At 34.7% G+C, this 20,403-nt stretch overlaps 2 protein-coding genes across 3 annotated transcripts in view; one reads left to right on the top strand and one right to left on the bottom strand.

Annotated features, from left to right (window-relative positions):
- LOC148194047 (pyruvate kinase 1, cytosolic-like) overlaps positions 1–11,114 on the top strand; it is a 28,242-nt gene extending 17,128 nt beyond the window's left edge. For both annotated transcript variants that reach the window (XM_088096215.1, XM_088096216.1), the window contains 12 exons: positions 1,320–1,397; positions 1,785–1,916; positions 2,669–2,749; positions 3,767–3,838; positions 3,957–4,046; positions 5,525–5,669; positions 6,061–6,149; positions 6,238–6,333; positions 6,475–6,542; positions 6,715–6,814; positions 10,170–10,229; positions 10,736–11,114. In XM_088096215.1, the coding sequence (XP_087952341.1) occupies positions 1,320–1,397; positions 1,785–1,916; positions 2,669–2,749; positions 3,767–3,838; positions 3,957–4,046; positions 5,525–5,669; positions 6,061–6,149; positions 6,238–6,333; positions 6,475–6,542; positions 6,715–6,814; positions 10,170–10,229; positions 10,736–10,888 (1,164 nt within the window). In that variant the 3' untranslated portion in view covers positions 10,889–11,114. The remainder of the gene's footprint in view (positions 1–1,319; positions 1,398–1,784; positions 1,917–2,668; positions 2,750–3,766; positions 3,839–3,956; positions 4,047–5,524; positions 5,670–6,060; positions 6,150–6,237; positions 6,334–6,474; positions 6,543–6,714; positions 6,815–10,169; positions 10,230–10,735) is intronic.
- A 2,509-nt stretch (positions 11,115–13,623) lies between these two features.
- Positions 13,624–19,996, bottom strand: LOC148194046 (F-box protein At2g26850-like). Its single transcript, XM_088096551.1, has 7 exons — positions 19,553–19,996; positions 19,364–19,425; positions 14,755–14,927; positions 14,568–14,636; positions 14,146–14,327; positions 13,990–14,062; positions 13,624–13,839 (listed from the first exon to the last, which is right to left on the bottom strand). Exons 1-6 carry the CDS (start codon positions 19,994–19,996, stop codon positions 14,009–14,011), a joined length of 984 nt encoding a protein of 327 aa, XP_087952677.1. The 3' UTR covers positions 13,624–13,839; positions 13,990–14,008.
- Between the last annotated feature and the right edge of the window lie 407 nt (positions 19,997–20,403).

Below are 20,403 nucleotides of genomic sequence, written 5' to 3'. Positions count from 1 at the left end.
CCTCTTGATTGTGAATTGTGAAGACTGAGTTCTGAAACTAATTCTCACTAGTTTATGCCTTGCTCAGAAGTTTCCCTTTTATAGATAATCTTTTTGGTATTTTTGGTGAAAATTGGGCTTGCCTAAGAATCTCAAGCAGCTCCCTATGTGTTAATTTTACAGGATTTGATTCTGGCAAAGATATTAAAAGGCTTTAGTCCTGTTCTCATATGTAGTTATCTGGTGTATTTGGTAGAAAGATATTCTGTTATCTTTTTTGTCGGTTGCTGCATCTGTTCATTTGGGATCAAATTGTTCACCTAACATCTTTGTGACATTTAGAGACATTGGCATGTTATACATATATATATATATATATATATATATATATATATATATATATATATATATATATATGTATGTATGTATGTATAACATGTTACTTCTATATATATATGCATCAAGCAATTTCTGTTTTACCATGTTACTTCTATCTTGGTTAGGTAGAGCTTTTTTTCTGGCTTCTAGGTTCTGTTCAATTTTTCCTAATTATTCTGCTACTTTCTAATTTTTGCTTATAAAAAAAATATTTTACAATTTTACTCCAAAATTTACACTAATATACCTTTATGCATGTGGTCACCGAAAGCCATAATTTCTTGATGCTTGATGCATGTAGGTCCTTGATGGCCACGGAAAATATTCAGATATGCTTTAGATTAAATTTTGTTGAAGGATTGCAATTAAGGTGGGGCATATGGATCTCAAGAGGCAGCATTGATATTGGTACTTTGGCAAAAGGAATAAGAAAACTGAATAGGGGACAAGAGCCTGCATTTTAATGGCTGATTTTCCTTTATAATGCGATATTTTATAAATTTTCAAGGACATTGTAAAATATGCTCAGAAGCATGCATATTGATTTAAAAAGACCATATGAAGGGAAACTAGTACTCTTCTGAGATATGCAAGAGAGAATTAATTGTAAAACTGGAGGGAATTTCTGAACTTATGGCAGCACTTTCTGTTGTCTTTCCTAGACAGGCTGTTATTTGCCTAAAGATTCCAATAACAGAGAGTCTGCAAGTAGATTTGAAATTTACCGATAGGCTCTAAGTCCGTAATTAATGATTTTATTTTGTTACTTTAGGTGTCTATAAGAGACATGCTGAGTAATATAATGTTAATCGTAATTTTGTATTATTAATTAAGGAATTATAACAATTCCAGTAGCTCTAATCTTGACCATTTTACTTTAAAATTCTTATATAATAACAATTTGTGGTTTTTACAAATTTAGTTTCTTATTTCTCATGTTGTTGGTATCTACAATTTTGCAGGCTGTGAAGAAGGGTGATACTATTTTTATTGGTCAATACCTGTTTACTGGAAGTGAAACAACCTCAGTGTGGCTTGAGGTAATGCAATCCTGGATGGATTAGTTCTATCTTCAATGCTTCTGCAAATAGTTTTTTCTGACTATTTTTGTAATTTTGTTATTATAGGGTTTAGATAGGGAAAGGAAACTTTAAATAACATGATAATAGGTTGATATGTTCTTATAATTATTATATCAGGAATACTGCATATGATTGATACAGGTTGTATAGTGATGCAATAAAATTGTTATCTTGATTTAAAAAAAAGATGTTATTATTATAATAAGAAAACCTGTTTCTTGATGTGATGTATTACTACACTTATACTCCTATCTATGGCTAAACTAATAATTATGTCATGTACTAGTTCCAATAGTACAAACCCATTAATATACTATGTGAATTAGTTTTTATTTTGTAATGCAGGTCAGCGAAGTGAATGGTGATGATGTCACATGTGTCATAAAAAATTCTGCTACTCTTGCTGGGTCACTGTATACTTTACACGTGTCACAAATTCGTATTGATCTTCCCACTCTAACCAATAAGGATAAGGAGGTAACTATAAGAAATTTGTGTGCATAAAGTAATGAGATGCACATTATATGGTCAAATTTCTTTTCTACTTTTGTGCTTAAGAATGTATTTTTCAATTTTTAATCTATATTCATGAGTATATTTTAGGGATGAAATTGGAATTATTTTTGTTGAAATTATAGCTTATTTTAGCAGTGGTTATATAATTTTTCTTTCCGAAAGAGGACTAATTCCTGTTAATTTGTGAGGAAAGTTTTACTTATTTAAGAATCCAAAACAATCTGGATTGGTTTTCTTTAGGTTTCGGTCAAATTGATTTTGAAAGAATTGGTTTGTGAAGTTGATTCTAAAAAAATCGTGTTAGGCAATTATATTCTAAAAGTGAGTTTTAAAGTGTTGATTTTGTCTAGATAAAGTAGAATCACCTTAGATGTGTAAATATGTGTATGTTTTAAAAAGTTTTGTGGGTCCTGCAGCCTAAATAAATTATTTTCACTTTGGAATTAACAAAAAAAAAACTTCAGCTGTTTCAAAATCAATTCTATATTCCGCAGAAAACTGATTTTCTTCATCTTGTAAATTGATCGCACAGCTTTATTTACTGTTGAAATCTGTTTTTTTCGGCAAAACAATCAGGCTTTTAATGTCTAAACAGCGCGTGCGATCAACTATGTTGTCTACACCAACCACAAGACTATCATGATATAAGTTACAATGTTTATTGTTAGATTCTTACAGTACTGCTAATCTTGTCATGTCACTCGCTAACTCAGGTAATAAGCACTTGGGGTGTTCAAAACAATATAGACTTCCTCTCATTATCATTCACCAGGCATGCTGAAGATGTTCGCCATGTAAGGGTTATTGCTGATAGGTTTCATCCTATTAATTATGTATTTTTTCTCTTTCCTCATATATTGATTGCTACAAAGACTTCACTCTTTCATGAAAACACGTTCAAAACTTGAATTAATGGAAAATGTTGCGACTAAATCAGTCACTCAAAAATGCTATCTAGCATATGACGAATTCTAGTGATGCTTACGATCTTCTTGTATCAATTTCTATTCCTAGCCTTCTCTAGACTCAGAGAGCTGAATGGAATGTTCATTTTAATTTTCAAACATTTGAAAATTGAGGATTGAACTACACAAAATGTACTCTTCCCCTTTCGCAGCATACACAAGGCTAAAAATAAATGGTCGGAATGGCATTTGACTGATGAATGTTATATATAACTGTTAAAATTGTTTGTTATAGTACTTTACAACTACATAAAGCTGTTTCTGGGTGTACCTAGCTTTAGTTTAAGGAACATAGACTGTAACCATAATTTTACTCATCTTTATATACACACACAGACGCACACAAACACTATTAAATGTAACTAAATATATGGGCCTCGTCCCATCTCTTTGTATCTTCTTTGCATTTGAGACACACATATATACATGCTCCTCTGTTGTAATAGATACACTGACAGATTATTATTTTTCTCTTCACAATACATCTCAACATATTCAAATTCATGGACTGAGAAAAACTCACTGATTATTTGTACATTCAATTATAACCAACCATTTTTTAACGAATTTCTTGCCATAACAACTGTTTAGATTTTAGTTATGGACTTATAATTTATTTTTCCAAAAATACTCAACAGCATTGACTATTTTTTTCAAAAAAATTGGGGCCTTTATGCTCAATGCCTGAGGGAGAGTGATTTACTTATTTTTCTGATGTGATTTACTTTTAACTTCTAAATTTGTTTTATTGTACTTGTACAGTGTTGTTGATTTAGTAAGTCATTTTCTTTATTGTAGTTTTCCTCAAAACAATGTAATGAAATTTTACTATTTGTTATTTGGCAGGCCCGTGAGTTTCTCTCTAAATTAGGTGACCTCAAACAAACACAAATCTTTGCAAAGATTGAAAATATAGAGGTGAGAAACTTCAAATCTTTTAGAACCTTATTACAAATGAAAGCAGTAATGCAAGATTGTTGGTGTGTGTGCTTTATATTGATTTTGAACTGCATCTTTTGTCTGTAAATTGTAACAGGGATTGACTCATTTTGATGAGATATTGCGAGAAGCTGATGGTATCATCCTCTCACGTGGAAATTTGGGGATAGATCTTCCACCTGAGAAGGTTTGCTTCTGTTGAATATAGTGAAAAACTATATTTGGATTAATCTCCCTTGTGTAAAATACACACATAGGGTTCTCTATTTATAATAAAAGAAATATGGGCTAAGCCCAAAATACAAATGAGAAATAATAACAAACTAACTAAAAGATAAAAGATATAATATATCTAACACTCCCCCTCAAGCTGGAGCATACAAATTGTATGAACTAAGCTTGGAATAGATGAACTCAGTATTGAACTAGATGATTTGTCTTCAAGAGTGTGAGGCAAACATAGATGGACTAATAGCAGCTTGTGAAACTTCAACTTCAAAAGTGGATGAAGGAAAGCAGTGGTGGACAATGACAAACTACAAGGACTGATTCCCAATCAATGATGGATGAGTGACGGGATCAACAGTGGTAGCTGAAAGTTAAGAGCTACAAAACTGCAGGGACTACACTAAATCCTCATCAATGATGGATGGGTGATGGGATCAACAGTAGTAGCTGAAATCTACAAAACTGCAGGGACTACACCCATATATATGTGACTTGTAGTGTTGTCTTGGAACCATACTCCCCCTCACTGTAGGGACTAAATTGCCATTACTGACTGATGGGGCCTGCAGGGACTAAATTGCCATCACTGACTGATGGGGCCTGCAGGGACTAAATTGCCATCACTGACTGATGGGGCCTGTAGTGGCTGGAAGCGACAAAACTACAGGGACTGCCATCACTAACTGACGAGGTGATGGGGCCTACAGTGGTTGGAAGCATACGGCGCCTGAACGGCGGCAAACGGCGCGGACAGCGGCAAACGGCGCGGACAGCGGCAAACGGCCGGACAGCGACAAACGGCCGGACAGCGGCAAACGGCCGGACAGCGGCAAACGGCAGAGGAAAGTGGCGGCGACAGCAGTGGCACACTGGGTCTGGACTGGTGCTGACTGTGGCAGAGATTTAAGAAGAAAAATGGACTGCCCAATGAGATTTTAGGGGCTGCCGGCGGCCATGGCGGCTGGCCGCCGGCAAACAGCAGAGACCCTGGAAGAAGATCAGAGAACCTGCTCTGATACCATGTTGAATATAGTGAAAAACTATATTTGGATTAATCTCCCTTGTGTAAAATACACACATAGGGTTCTCTATTTATAATAAAAGAAATATGGGCTAAGCCCAAAATACAAATGAGAAATAATAACAAACTAACTAAAAGATAAAAGATATAATATATCTAACAGCTTCTAATTCTGGACAGAAGAATCCAACATTTATGTATCATTTATAAGTAGATAATAGTATTATGATATTGTTTCCATTTGTTTGGTTTTTCTGCATATGGCTATTTATAGCAGTTTTTTCTTACTACCTAGTATTGAACTTGTTGACAACTCCCCAATGGACCACACATCTCAGTTATACTCATAAAAATTTGTGACCTGCATAATATAATAATTTTCTCAAATCTTGCATGTATCTATATGTATTTGGCAGGTGTTTTTATTCCAAAAGGCGGCTATTTACAAATGTAACATGGCTGGAAAACCAGCTGTTGTCACACGTGTTGTGGACACTATGACTGATAACCTAAGACCTACTCGTGCTGAAGCAACTGATGTTGCCAATGCAGTCTTAGATGGTATGTTTTATTTTCTTGATATAGTTGATTTTGTCAAGTTTTGATTTTGATGGATTTAAAGCATCGGCTGCACTGCATGCTGCTATTTTTTTTTTATAAATAAAAAAAGGAAAGAATGCTATTGCATCAATATACAGGTTGCAATCCTAAGCACTACAACCTAAATAGATGATATGCAGCATTTTATTAATACTCCTTCAAATTTGTGGTGCTAATCCATGGTTTTATCATCTCTAAATGTTCTCTTTTACCCATTTTACGGATTTATGAATTATCTAGTCACTAGCATTAGATTCACTACTTGTTTCTGATTATTTGTTAATACTTCTTCCACCTTCATGGTGTTTATTAATGGTTGTATCTTACTTTGTTTTTCCATTTTACGGTGTAGGCAGTGATGCAATTGTTCTAGGGGCAGAGACTTTGCGGGGATTATATCCTGTGGAGACTATTTCCACTGTTGGAAAAATTTGTGCCGAGGTGGGAACTAGAATGTATTCTTTAAACCATACACTAAGTTAGGCCTCAAACAGAGTATGATACCTTTTTAACCAAATCCTCTTTGCAGGCAGAGAAAGTTTATAATCAAGATATTTATTTCAAGAAGGCTGTCAAATTTGTGGGTGAGCCAATGACTCATTTGGAATCAATAACTTCCTCTGCGGTACTCTTGTCTTTTTCACTAAAATTTATCTAGGGTAGTTTTAATTTTTCCCCTCGCTGCCATTACGTTACTCACTTGCTTAAATTTTTTTTCATAAGTAAAATACATATTTGGGAATAATTTCCTTGTGTCAACATGCAGGTTCGGGCAGCCATCAAGGTTAAGGCTTCTGTTATTATTTGCTTTACTTCATCCGGAAGGGCTGCAAGGTTCATTTCAATTTTTCTTTACTCGCCTCTTATTATTTTAAGAACTTTCTCATGCTTTGGTTATGAATTCAAATGTTTGTGCATTTCTTGTTTATTAGTAATTAATTATGCTGCACTTTTGATATCTTGCTAACAAATCATTTGAGTTATCTATTATTGTGTAAATTTGTAGGCTGATTGCCAAGTACCGTCCAACCATGCCTGTGATATCTGTTGTCATTCCTCAACTAAAAACAAATCAACTTAGATGGACTTTCACTGGAGCTTTTGAGGTATTTAATTGATAAATGGATATAATTTGTTTCATGAAATATTCACATGATTCGTGAAGCTGGCCTTCTGTTATTAAGTCAGAGTCAGCATGATTCGGTTCCTTGAGTCAGCTCAGTCTTTTAGGCATTGGTATATACTTTTTAAGCCTGGTGCTTTGTATATATTCTTCTGTAGTGGAGCTTACCTGATGGAATTAGCTCCTAGTAGACTACTGACTAAAATTATTCATGCATTTTTTCCCCCAGTTGTATCAGCTTTTGTACGTTGATAACTTTAGTTTTATGTACAGTGGAATAATGATTTTGTAAGTGATCAATTCTCGTGTGTTGTATGTTGTCTTTGACTTTTGTACATTCTTTAATTTCTCTTTGAAGCTGTTAGGAATAAAAGAGAATGAGTTAGACACGTGTGAGACACGTGTAAGGAGAGTAATATGTTATAGTTGTTAGAAGAGAGAGAAGGTATAAATAATAAACTAAGTAGGGGGAGAGGGGGATCGGAGAATTTGTTCAGACTGGATATTTTCCAGAGGAGGAAGGTTAGGCTTCCTTGGGGTGATTCTTGTATTCTGATTCACTCATTCATCCTTAATACATATATACATACTTTTCCATTCTTTATTCGAGAGTTGTGGTGAGAAGAGAGTCTTGATTAGGTTATTGGCATAAAGTAACCTAACAATTTGGTCCGACCTGCCGGATCCAGATCGGAGGAGTTGCGCGATGGAGAACAAGATGAAAGCACTGGAGGAAAGGTGGGAAGGAAAGTTCGAGTCCATGGAAGCCATGTTGGAAGAGATTCGAGAGGAGATGAGAGGAAGGGCTCGAAAGGAGAGTCGCGACCGTGGAAGACGAAACATTAATCGCGACCGTGGGAGAAGAAGGAACCAGCGTCGGAGCTCCGAAGGGAGTCGCGATTCCGTCAACGCTGAACGCAAACGGCGACCACCAGAGAAGTCGGAGGACGAAGCGGAAAAGGACAGAGGAGACGTGCAACGTAGCGGGATGAAACGCATTGAACTCCCAACATTCGAAGGAGTGGACCCCATGGGCTGGATCGCGAAGGCAGAGAAATTTTTCGATCTATAGAACTTGACGGAGAGGAAGAAGATGAAGTTGGTATATACCTGTATGGAGAGAGGCGCGAGCTACTATTGGATTCGTTTCTGGCGGAAGAAAACCCGACATCCAAATTGGAAGATATTCACGGAAGCGCTGACGCGGAGGTTCGGCGAACTGAATCGAGACACCGTTTGTGAGGAGCTGGCAGCGGAGCTACAGGAGGGAAGCGTCAACAAGGACTTCCAGGAGTTGGGAAATTCGGTGCCACAAGCATCGGGAAAACCAGATCACTCATTTTCTGTTTCTGTCGATCTTGGAGCTGGCATTATAAATGGTGTTGAGGCTGTGGGGGCTATTGAGCGAAGATCAGATACTTATTCGTTGATTGGTGATCCGTTCGATCTTGGGTCGACAATGATGAACAGTGATTGCTTTCGCAATGACAAAGAAACCAAACAAAACAATTCGGCAAATAGACCATTTAATTCCGAAAGGGACAGTTTGGTGGAAAGAAAGCTGGATGAGGATATTTTGAACTCTCAGGAGAGGAGAGTTAGGGATTGGCACTACACTCACTTGGAGCATGATTGTGCTGCTTCACTTAATAATGTTTCTCTTTCCGATTGGAATCACGATGAAGTGTATAGGAGTTTTGGAGGAGATCATGGTATGATTATAAGGGGTCACAGTTTCGTTGTTGAGTATCTGGGAGAAAGAATCACAATTCCCTTGAACCACATTGTAACAAATGTGTCAGATGATATCAAGGAGCCTGGTCAATATTATAAAATCAAAGTTTCTACAGCAAATAACAACGATTTCTTTGGTGATACTGTTCTTGTTACTGTTTTACTGGGCAGTTTGAAGGCTGGAACTATACAGTGGTACCCACCTTTGCCACAATGGAAATGTTTTTCGGGGAAGCGTTTTAGTTATGGAACTCTAAATACAGTGGTTCTGGAATTTCCTAGTGAAGTTTGGGATTATGCTGGGGACTACTTGGAAGCAACAAATGCGAGGAGAAACACTAGAGGTCACTACTTTATGTTTTGTAATGTTAGGAACGCAGTTGGGGTTCCTGCCCTTATTGCATTAGAAGTTGGTAAAGTAGCCACAGATGGTCAAAGCTGGAGCTCTTCGGGTCATCTCAAACATGCAATTAAGGTTCTCCGAAAATTTTTTGGGCAGGATTCAGTTCCAGATCATGTTACATATGTGGTGACTGATTGGGATACTGTTTGGGGGGCGATGATGAGTGGCCTACGTGAGTCTGTTAGCAAAATGGACATATTGAGCACTGGAAATGAATATATTGTTGAGATGAAGGGATTAGAAATCAGAGACAAACTTTATTTCTTTGAGTCGGGAGGTTTGGATGTGAATTTAGGAGCTACCTGTTTGGCATCCCTGGGAAAAATGAAAGTAGATTGGTGGCAGTTGAGCATGGAGATTGAGCAGGAAGAATGGAAGACATCGGTGGAGGATTCGAGGAGCAGAATGTTGGAAGTTGATAGAATCCAGGAAGAATGGAAGATATTGGAGGAGGATTTGCCACCACCCAAGCCTCCAGACTTGAATTGGAGGGCATCACCTGGGAAGGGAAGAGGAGCATTAAGGCAAATAACAGTTCCCTAACTTCAACCTTGAGGACAAGGTTGATTTTGAGGGGGGGAGTAATGTTAGGAATAAAAGAGAATGAGTTAGACACGTGTGAGACACGTGTAAGGAGAGTAATATGTTATAGTTGTTAGAAGAGAGAGAAGGTATAAATAATAAACTAAGTAGGGGGAGAGGGGGATCGGAGAATTTGTTCAGACTGGATATTTTCCAGAGGAGGAAGGTTAGGCTTCCTTGGGGTGATTCTTGTATTCTGATTCACTCATTCATCCTTAATACATATATACATACTTTTCCATTCTTTATTCGAGAGTTGTGGTGAGAAGAGAGTCTTGATTAGGTTATTGGCATAAAGTAACCTAACAGAAGCACTGTGGTGTGCCTTCATTTTGGTGTATCGAATAATCACACAAGCAGTGCCTTGAAACTTTGTGGATAGTCCGTAGCAGATACAAACTTTTCTTGTTTGTATTATTTCCATGAAAAGAGGCAGCATTTTACAAATGTAAAAAGCTTGATTTGATAGGGAAAATGGAGAAAAAATGTTATTTTTCTGTGATTTTTTAATCTTGATTTAAACTGACTGATTGTTTTCATTCTTTCCTTGACTTGTATTATAACATTCTGCTTTGAAACTAATGTGTTCTTGCTCTTTCCTTTTATGATTCTATGGCAGGCAAGACAATCACTTATTGTGAGAGGTCTTTTCCCTATGCTGGCAGATCCACGACACCCAGTAAGAATTATTTGACGTCAATTGATTTAGTAATGTAAAATGGGGAATGGGAACCAATGTAGATCTGAAAACCTCGGATTGTCTAATACTTAAAATCTTAAAACTGAATGTGCCTAAATCAATTAAATAATTTCTATAATCAAACCTAACTTAATCCCCAATTCAGAATAGCAAGTAAAATACTAGTCCAACTGCAAGTATTCCTAGGCCTCAACATCTAATCACCAGTTTCCAAATTACTACTGTTTATACCTTAAATCTTAGTTTATTTCTTATAATGAAACTTGGTACGATACCGACGTTTTTTATTTCCCTCATCAAAAGCAATATTCTAGGACTACTGTGATCTCGGGTGACATTCTAGTTTAGATTTGAATATTCCTTTATTCTATCTATTTTGGGGTTAGCCATTACAAAACTGTCAAAGTTTAGTTTTAGTATGGTATTACTGAAGTATATTTGTGGTCATTAACTTGTTAACATGAAATCATGTCTTTTGGGTACAGGCCGAGTCTAATAGTGGAACGAATGAATCAATTTTGAAGGTTGCTTTAGACCATGGCAAGGCTTTTGGTATCATAAAGCCACATGATCGAGTTGTTGTTTGCCAGAAAGTTGGCGATTCCTCAGTTGTGAAGATTATTGAGCTTGACGATTAACACATGGACCATTTTCAAGGTTGCATTATAAGGTTTCTTTGTTTTAGCATTTTCTGTTGTATGTTGTAATAATAAAAACACTTGAAAGGTCCATTAATAATGTGTATCACATTGGAAGAAATGCACTTGACGAATGGATATCATCCATTCCAAGCATACCAACTGACAATGACATGACACCACATAGTTAATTTTGGGTCAGTATAAATTGTTCCACTTTAGTATCTATCTACTTCCTTTTGCTTGTCATGTATTAGCTAATGGGCAATATTTTTTACCGACTTGTCAATCTAATCTTCCAACACCAAGACTTTATTTTGGTCAGAGTTGCCAAATCAGAAAGGCTGTGGTTTTGAACTATATACTACTCTGCACTTGATCATGCAACATTTCGAATTCTGTTTCTACAAGTCTCTAAATTCTCTCCGTGGGAAGTGCAATCATGGAGATAATAAATCTTTTATCATATGATCTAGCCTAAGATGAGTTCTGTTGGGATTATACACAGGTAAGCTTATTTCCTTTCTTTTTTCTGAAGCATTTATGGAGAAACTTATGTAAAGGAGAACTAGAGAAGATGGAAGGGGAATTACAAAGGTTACTATAGCATGATTTTCGAGTGCATAAAGGAGTTACACATGGTTTGAATCACCATGAAAATAATCATCGGTAGCAATAAAAATTTTAAACCCTCGAGCAATGAGCAATAAGATGGATGGGCATGAACAATATTTTTAATTTTTATTTTCACATAAATTTAAGGGCAGTACTCAAAAAATTGGGAAAGGAGAAAATGAATATAGGGCACTTATGACAGAGCACAGCTAGAGGAAGAAATAAGGAGTGACTATGTGAATCATTTGAAAACTTTTTTTTATTTGCTTCAAACACGAAGATTATTTTTGCACGTATAAACTTTTGTACTATCCTAATTAAAATAAAATACATCGGATGAATAAAAACAGTTTTTCTTCATTTTGCAGTTCTATTTCCTAATACGATTTCAGATTTTTTTCTTACTTAGGTTATGTGAATTACGTAATCATGGTGTTACAATTGAATATTTATGCTGTGCTTTTCGTTCTTGTTTAGTTTTTTGTTTTTTGTGTTTTACCGTTTTTGCATTTTCTGTTAGTTTCATCCCGTGTGAATTAGATATTCAAGAGCAAACATCCAATGTGCATCCCTTTACGTTTGTTTCTTCAGTCCTCGACCATAAAATTCACAATTTTTGGAGCCGATTCATGCTCACGAGTGTGAAGAATGAAGTATATTTTGTGGACCAGCATCAAATCACACTCTTCATTCACCTTGGAAATGATGCAAGAATATGATTGTATCATGGTTTGTGCACTTTGTTTCTCCTATAGAGTATTTTATGAATGGATCACACTTAAAAATTATAATAATTAAGAAATATATATTCAAATGTGGTTTATTATTATTTTATTTAAACAAATTTATGGTTGATTAATTATTTAAGATATTTTATATTTAAAAGATATATAAAGTGGTTATTATAATATAACTTTCTTGAAATATATACAAAGTAATTATTATAATATAAACAAGTTATATAGGAGAGTTATTTTTTAAATAGATTTATTGAAAAAATATCAGATTTATTATGTGTGTGGTTTTTATTATATACAAAAAATTTAAAGAGATATTCTAAGAAAAAGAAAGATAGTAGGAAAAGATATATATATATATATATATATATATATATATATATATATATATATATATATATATATATATAATGTTTTATTATTATTAGAGGATCACCTAAAATTTTTTAAGCGTATTTAGGGTTTGAAGGGTGACAGTGGAGTCCATAAATATATATAGAGTGAGTGAGTGTTACACTTAAATGATAAAGTAGGCTATTGAATAAATATGGAGGAAAAGTAAGAGTAAGATTCAAATAAAAGAAGGGAGAAAGTTTTAAAGGTTAATTTTTGAAGAAGATGAAGGAAGAAATGAACAGGAAGAGGTTGTTTTCTTGTTTTTTGTGTTTTGAATATGAGAATGATGTTTTGAAGTTTGATGAGTATTTTAATTGATTATTTAAAGTTATGAAGATGAGATTTTATGAAATTGCAAGGGTATTTTTGTTGGGGAGGCTATCATTTTGATGACATGTTTTCTATGGTAGTTGGAGAGGTTGCCCTTTAAGGGTGATATGTTCCACTTTTGGCTAGGAAGATGGCCTTTTGAGGGTGATGTGTTTCATAAGAGGTTGTCCTTTGAAGGCATTTTGTACCATCATAGCCAACTGGGTAGGCTATCCTTTGAGAGGTTTAAATGATCAATATGACAATGTTATATCAAACATTCTCATTATAGATCCTTTATAGTGAAAGTTATTTCTTATGCGAAAGACAATTTTTTATAACAAATCTGATAGAAAACATGACTATAATTAATGTTGCTAAATTATGAATCAAGTTTGTCTTGTAGTTATTATGGTTGGAATAATCAAATGTGCATGCCATGAAATTAAACAATTTTACTGCATAATTTTGCAGATGTGCATATGGTGGTCATCTAGTTCAGTTTAAGCATCTTTTATTTAAGTTAAAAGCGGTAAAAAAATGCCGTCTTATAGTTTTATATGATTTTATTTGAGTTATGCAACTTGAAAATGATGAAATGAATAGTAAAACTTGTACATTTGCAGCACCTTTGTTTCTGTTTTGTGTTTTAAATCCATGCCATATATATAATTCAAACCAAAATCAGGAGTTTCTATCCATACCATAAAAACTCAAGTCACTGTGTTTGTAAGCACAAATAATATAGCTTTAGCGTAAGTCTCCTTTCAAAATACCAGAAAAACAGTTTCTTGAATTAATGTTACATACATTCATACATATATATCAGTAGTAGTGTTTCTTGAGCAACAATCAGCTTCAGCAGCATGGTTTCTGGAATTAGTCCCAAGCTTTCTGCATAAGGAGCATTTCAATGTATAAATCTAACAAATGAAATGAGAGTAGCAAAATTTGATTTACACTGTATTGGTTGCCCAAATGAAAAATAGAGTTTGTCTTGAAATATATATAAATATATATATGTGTATGTATGTATGGTTGTACCTGAGATTGACTTGAAAATCTAGAGGATTTGGAATTGTGCTGCCACTGGAGTCATATATAAGACAGGTGGCGTCTGTTAAAAAAAGAATAATTTATTGATCAATATTACGTGAGTTTATAGTCATGCATGTAACAACTTTGTTTGCTTGTGAGAACCTGAATTTGAAGAGGGAAGAGCTTCTTCCATGTTTCAATTTCATTGTGATTCTGAAGCTTTCTGATTCCTCCATAGTACCCACCAATTCTATCACCTTGTTCCTCATTCTTCTTTCTACACAACTTTATTCGTCTCATGTTTGATATTTCAGGGTATTGTCTGAACTCCACTATCAATGTATCTGTATGAAACAACACAAGTCAATAATATGCTAAAGTTATTAAATTTTCTCAAAAAAACATGACTATCAAATTTATCTTTATCATTTTTCATAACCCTAAAATTTTATTTAATAGTTATTTTGAAATAAACAGTCAATATTTAATTTTTAAAATATTAAAAATTTTAAAGTTATCACATGTTCACATTTTATCACATAGGTTTCTCCTGGACACAACATAGGAAACAGAAACTTTCTTACCATTGTATTCACATTGACAACAATTTTGATTACATGAGTCTAAGTGACCAATAACAGCATACCACCAATCTGCAATACATTTCACAAGTTATATTGAATAAAATTAAATATAAACTAATTATAAAAAATGTGAATTTGATATTTTTGAAAAAGTAAAAAGAAATAATGTTAGAATTTAGAATGATACCATAAGGAGACTGTGTATTTGGTCTCCATTGAATCTCAATATGATCCTCTGGTTTCAATGTGTCTAAACAATGAGAGAGATGTATAACATAAGGAGGAGTATCAACAGAGGGAGCTCTCACCATATCCCACTCAATGTTCTTCCCTAAACATCTCCAACCTCCATTTTGATACCTAACATAACATAAATCTTTCACAAAACAAAACTCTTTTGCCAAAGCAGATAAATTCATTAGATATAACCACCCAAATCTTGATAAATCTTTTCAAAAGAGATTTCTGGAAAACCATACTATATAAAAGTTATTTGAGTTAAAATTAGTTTATTTATATAAGTTAAAATAGAAAATTTAAAGAACTATATGAAAGCATATTTATACAAATTAGGTTATCAATAATTTGAATTTATGTAAAAGTAGTTAATTTTAACTTTCTTTTTCTATCTTAAAAATAATGTAAGCTTTTATAAAGTGACCTGAATATTAGTCCCATATCTCACACTTTGCCTCATGCACACAAAAAATTATATGTATAAACCTATATATTCACTTATTCAATTGAATATTTTAAAAATATTTCATAAAGAGGAGTTAAATATGTGATTGGTTCTTCAATTATAACACAATACAAAATTATAATTATAATTGGTCTCTTATCAAAATTCTGATTTGATCTCGAAACCTTACAAATGATTGAATATAATCTATTAAATGCTTTTATTGTCTTGAATCAATTTAGAAGATGAAATTTACTTTTATAATCTATTATTCTGATAACTAGAGTTATTAATTTGACTCATGACTCTTAGTTCAGCCTTAGTCCATCCTTGAATAAGTCTCCTTTTAGGAGACTTTCGAATGAATGGGCAAATAAAAACCCATAACTCTCCAAGCCCCTTCTCAAGACGAAGGTGAGTTTGATTCCACTACAAAACTTTAACTAATTTTTATAAGTAACACTTTCATCTTGAATCAAAGATTGAACTAAGCCATCTCTAGTCAAAGGTCGAAATGGACCAACCCAAATCGAAGGTCGGAACATTTTAGGACAAAATTTAAGATGGATCATCTAAGAGTGATGCTCCCTCCACCACCCCATCTTCTCTCTACACTTCCCCAATTTTTTTTAAATTCTAAATTTATCCTTTTTACTTTTACCAATTTTACATTTTATTTTTTAAAACCCTAATCTCAATCCCCTCTCACTTTCACTTTCCCTTTCACTCTCAGCAGCAAGCCCTCATCCCTCACTGTCACTTTCACTTTCTCTCTTTCTCTTAATTTCCACTTCGATTAACACAAAATTTGATAGAAAAGAGAAGAAGATAAACTGAACAAACTATTTTTTCTTTTATTTACTTTTTATTTTGTACTCAACAAACATATTTTTCTTTCATTGCACCATTGTAAGTACATATATAATTTTAAGCATAGATTTTCAAGTTTGGTTATTTAAAGACAAGGAAGTGGGGAAGAAATTTTTAGCTGATTATATTATGGAATCATGATACTTCAAAACTCATCAAAAGTTATAAATGTTTTAAATTTATACCATGCAAAATTTACCTTTTCTGTCAAATTTTGTGTTAACGGGAGTGGAAACTAAGAGAAAGAGAGAAAGTGTCAGTGGGGGTGAAGACTTGCTGCTGAGAGTGAAAGGGAAAGTGAGAGTGAGAGGGGATTGGGATTATGGTTTTATAAAATAAAAAGTAAAATTGGTAAAAGTAAAAGGTAAAAAGGATAAATTTAGAATTTAAAAAAAATTGGAGAGGTGGAGGAAGAAGATGGGGTGGTGGAGGGAGCATCACTCATCATCTAAAGCCAAAGGTCGAGATGATACATCTCGGGCAAAAGATCGAGAAGGGTAAGACTCGATTAAAGGTCAAGATGAGCCAAAGTCCAGATGAGACAAAAGTCCAGACTAGCTGAAGGTCAAGATGAGCCAAAGTCCAAATGAGACAAAAGTTCAGACTAGCTGAAGGTCAAGATGGGCAATCCTAGGTTAAAGGTCGAGACTAGGGATGACAAAAAAATCTGCGCCTGCAGATATCCGCGAATAAAATCCGCGACGGATAGTTGGTTTCCGCGAATATATACTATATGCGGGCTGCGGATAGCGGGTTTTTTAATACCCACTTATAAACGGATCGGGTGCGGGTATTATACTATTCGTACCTGCAGATGTCCACTACGCGTGAAAAATAAAAATAAAAATTTAATTTATATTTTATTAAGTTAAATTTAATTAAAATTAACATTAATTTATATTTTATAAGGTTAAATATAATTAAAATTAAATTTTAATTTATATTTAATTTAGTTTATATTATATTTGATATATTTTTCGTAATTTTATTTCAATTTTATTATAATATTTTATAAAAATATATTTTTTTAAAGGTTTAAACCCTCAGATCTTCCTCATATTTGTTGGGGAATCTCAAGTGGGTCCTCGTTTTTTAAACTGTCAAAATTGGGTCCATATACTTGTAAAATTGAGCTAATATTTCCCTCTCCGTTAAGTTTTGACAAACGGCGTTTAGAGATGCTAAGTTGTATTATTTTTAAAATGGTGTATCATTGTGTATTAAATTGAAAGGGTTATGTGTTGTAGAATCAACAATTCCACGTGGAAAAGTAAACTCTTTAGGGTCTCGGGTCTCCGGCTTCTTCTTTGTCTCCAGCGTCATTTTCTTCACCGACTTGCGTTTGTCGACTACGATTCGGACTTTGTTGCCCGCCGGGACGAGCACTAGACGTGCGTCAGGGTCAGCAACTGTGAAGTTCATGGATCAACTCTAGGTGGGCCCGACATTGCAAACCTTGCACTAAAAAACCCTTCTTCTCAAACTCACTCTCAAGTTAATGCCGAATTCGAAATTCAAAATTTAAACCTTCTCAAACAGAATAAAAAGAGCTATTTGTTCTTCGATGAGTAAAGTCTTGGGATTTTGAAATTTGAGTAGTGGAAGTGCTTGGCAGGTTCGAAGATTGGTGATGATTTTTCATGGTGGCTCTTGAGATGCGAAGTGGTGGTCTGATTTGAAGTTTGCGATTTTGGTTTTTAGGGTTTATTTGCAGGTTCGATTTATGGCTAAAGCTCCCACGATGGACTCACGATTCAAAAGGTTTCCTTTGGTCTGGTTCTGTAATTTCTTATTTGCAGGTTGGATCAGTGAAGAAGGTTTGAAGCCGTTTTTGCTTTTGGGTTTGTAGGTCGTGATGTTGTGAATTATTGATGGAGGTGCGAGGCTTGCGTGATCTGTGCGATGAAGGCGAATTAGTGGTTCGTGGTTTCACGTTCTCGTGAGGAAGACGATGGAGGCTTCACATGGCAGCCATTGAGGCGGGACTTGGGATTTAAGGTTTTTCTGGCTTTGGTTTGAGTTTGCATGTTGACGAAGATGGAGAAGAAGGTTCCCTGATGGGTTCTATTTTTGGTGGTGCATTTTCTGGTTGGGTTAGAAGAAGATGGTGGATCCGGCGAGGTTGACAGTGGAAGGTTGTGGCTTAACGGTGTTGATGGTTGTGTAGCACGATGATGGTTCTGGTGAGGATGGTTGCGACACATGGCTAACGACGACTAGGGTTTATATGGAGAAGACAAAGTTAATGGGTGGGAGAATTTTTCTTTTTGTGAATGGAAATTTCTGATGGTAAGAATTTACTTTTCCACGTCGAATTGTTGATTCTACAACACATAACTCATTCAATTTAGTATATAATGTCACGCCATTTAAAAAAAACAGCTCAACATCTCTCAACGTCGTCTGTCAAAACTTAACGAAGAGGGCAAAATTGGCTCAATTTTCCAAGTATATGGACCAAATTTTGATAGTTCAAAAAACAAGAACCCACTTGAGATTCCCCCACAAATACGAGGATCATCCAAGGGTTTAAACATTTTTTAAATATTTGCGGGTATCCGTAGGTATCCACAGATATCTGCGGGTTTTAAAATATCCGCGAGTATTTTTTAAGCGGGTATCCGTGCGAGTAGCGAGTCGGGTAGCGGATGAATTTTTCTTTGTCGGGTCGAGTTGCGGGTAGGCATTATCCATGCCCGACCCGAACCATTGCCATCCATAGTCGAGATGGGCCAAAGATCGAGACAGACAGTGCTAGATGGAAAATCGAGACGTGTCGACACATGTTAAAGGTTCGGACGAGCCAACACAAGAAGGGTCGGGTTGAAGGTCGAGAAGGGCTAGGTCAGGCTGACAGTGGAGATAGGTCGCTCTAAAATAATGACAGAGACATGTCGGCCTAACTCGACGATAAAGATGGGTCATCCCGAGTCGACAATGGAGATGGGACATCCCGAGTCGACAATGGAGATGGGATGACTTGAACTAACGAAATAGATGGGCTGACTTGGACCAATGGTTGTGATGGTTAGGCCTTTACCAAAGGACGGTTCGATTTGAAGTTTTAATTTTCATATCGCCTTTTGGTTATATGTACAATAATATATTTTAAAAAATTAATATTTTTCATATTTAAAAAATTAATATTTTAAAAGATCTACAAGTCATTTTGTCTCAAAATTTAGGAACTAAAAAGGAAAAATTTCAGTTCATGAATTCAAAGAGGTCTCCATTTTTCATATACCTTGCTTGAAAAGTATTAGATTGTGAGTCATAGCTAACCAAGGCATTGTGAATCATTAGCCCCTGAAATACATAATATTGATTAATATATATATATATATATATATATATATATATATATATATATATATATACATAAAAATAGTAAAAGATTTAGATCTGAAATATAAAATCTAGTTGTAGTTTTTACCTTGTAGACCTGAGCAGGAAACCAAAAGCTACCATTCTCAAGAGAGAAATACAAAGACATCATGAAGTTGTTTGATTTTTGAGCATTGAGGAGCTTGAAATCTTCTAAGTATGAAGCAAGAAATAGGTTAGGCCAAACACCAGAAAAAGAACCCATCGAGCCAGTTTGATTGGTGTGTTGATTCTTCAACAAAACTCCATCCTTGGCAATTGCTATGTGCCATTTCCACTCCTTGTAAACAGCATCACCAATCACTCTTCCCCATTTTTCCTTTATGTGATTTTCCCAAAACTCATCACTCTCACATTTACCCTTCAAGAAAACACACACCTTTGACATTGTGCAAAGATCTATTGGAGAAAGGAACTTGAGAATGAAATCCAAGGTGGATTCCGGCAAATCCAACAGAGAGATAGGAAGATCTACTTTAGTACTCTTCTCCATATATCTTTAAGATTATGATTAGGCTAATAATATTTTCTCTGACATTAATAGAAGGTAACAAAGATGACCCACTTTGGGTATTATATATCAACCAAAAATGTTCGGTTTTCTTATAGCCAAAGATATCATTATATATATCACTATTTCTGTTTTATGCATACTAAGCTGGTTATTACTCATTTGTCAGTGAGACACAGTCTAAAATACACGATAAGTTCAAGGTCTAACATTTGGGCATGTCTTTTATTTATTATGTGAAAAAGATTTCATCATTGAGAGTCAAAAAATCTATTTTCTCACATAAAAAAATGATCTTCATTGTTGTGTAGAAATAAATAATTGAGTATTGAAAGTATTGATAGTGTCACCTTTTAAAAGAGAATAGAATATTTAGATAAAATAATAAT

This window comes from Vigna umbellata, chromosome 8 (genome assembly GCF_029865625.1).
Source record: "Vigna umbellata cultivar VRB3 chromosome 8, Vumbellata_1.0, whole genome shotgun sequence".
Lineage (NCBI taxonomy): Eukaryota > Viridiplantae > Streptophyta > Magnoliopsida > Fabales > Fabaceae > Vigna > Vigna umbellata.
This window is presented reverse-complemented; position numbering and strand designations above follow the sequence as displayed.

Coding starts and splice junctions, on each gene's coding strand:
- LOC148194046 (XM_088096551.1), bottom strand. CDS start 19,996: ATGGAGAAGAGTACTAAAGTAGATCTTCCTATCTCTCTGTTGGATTTG. Junction 14,328..14,567: donor TTGTCAATGTGAATACAATG/GTAAGAAAGTTT, acceptor TGTTTCATACAG/ATACATTGATAGTGGAGTTC. Junction 14,063..14,145: donor TCTTCCCTCTTCAAATTCAG/GTTCTCACAAGC, acceptor TTTTTTTAACAG/ACGCCACCTGTCTTATATAT.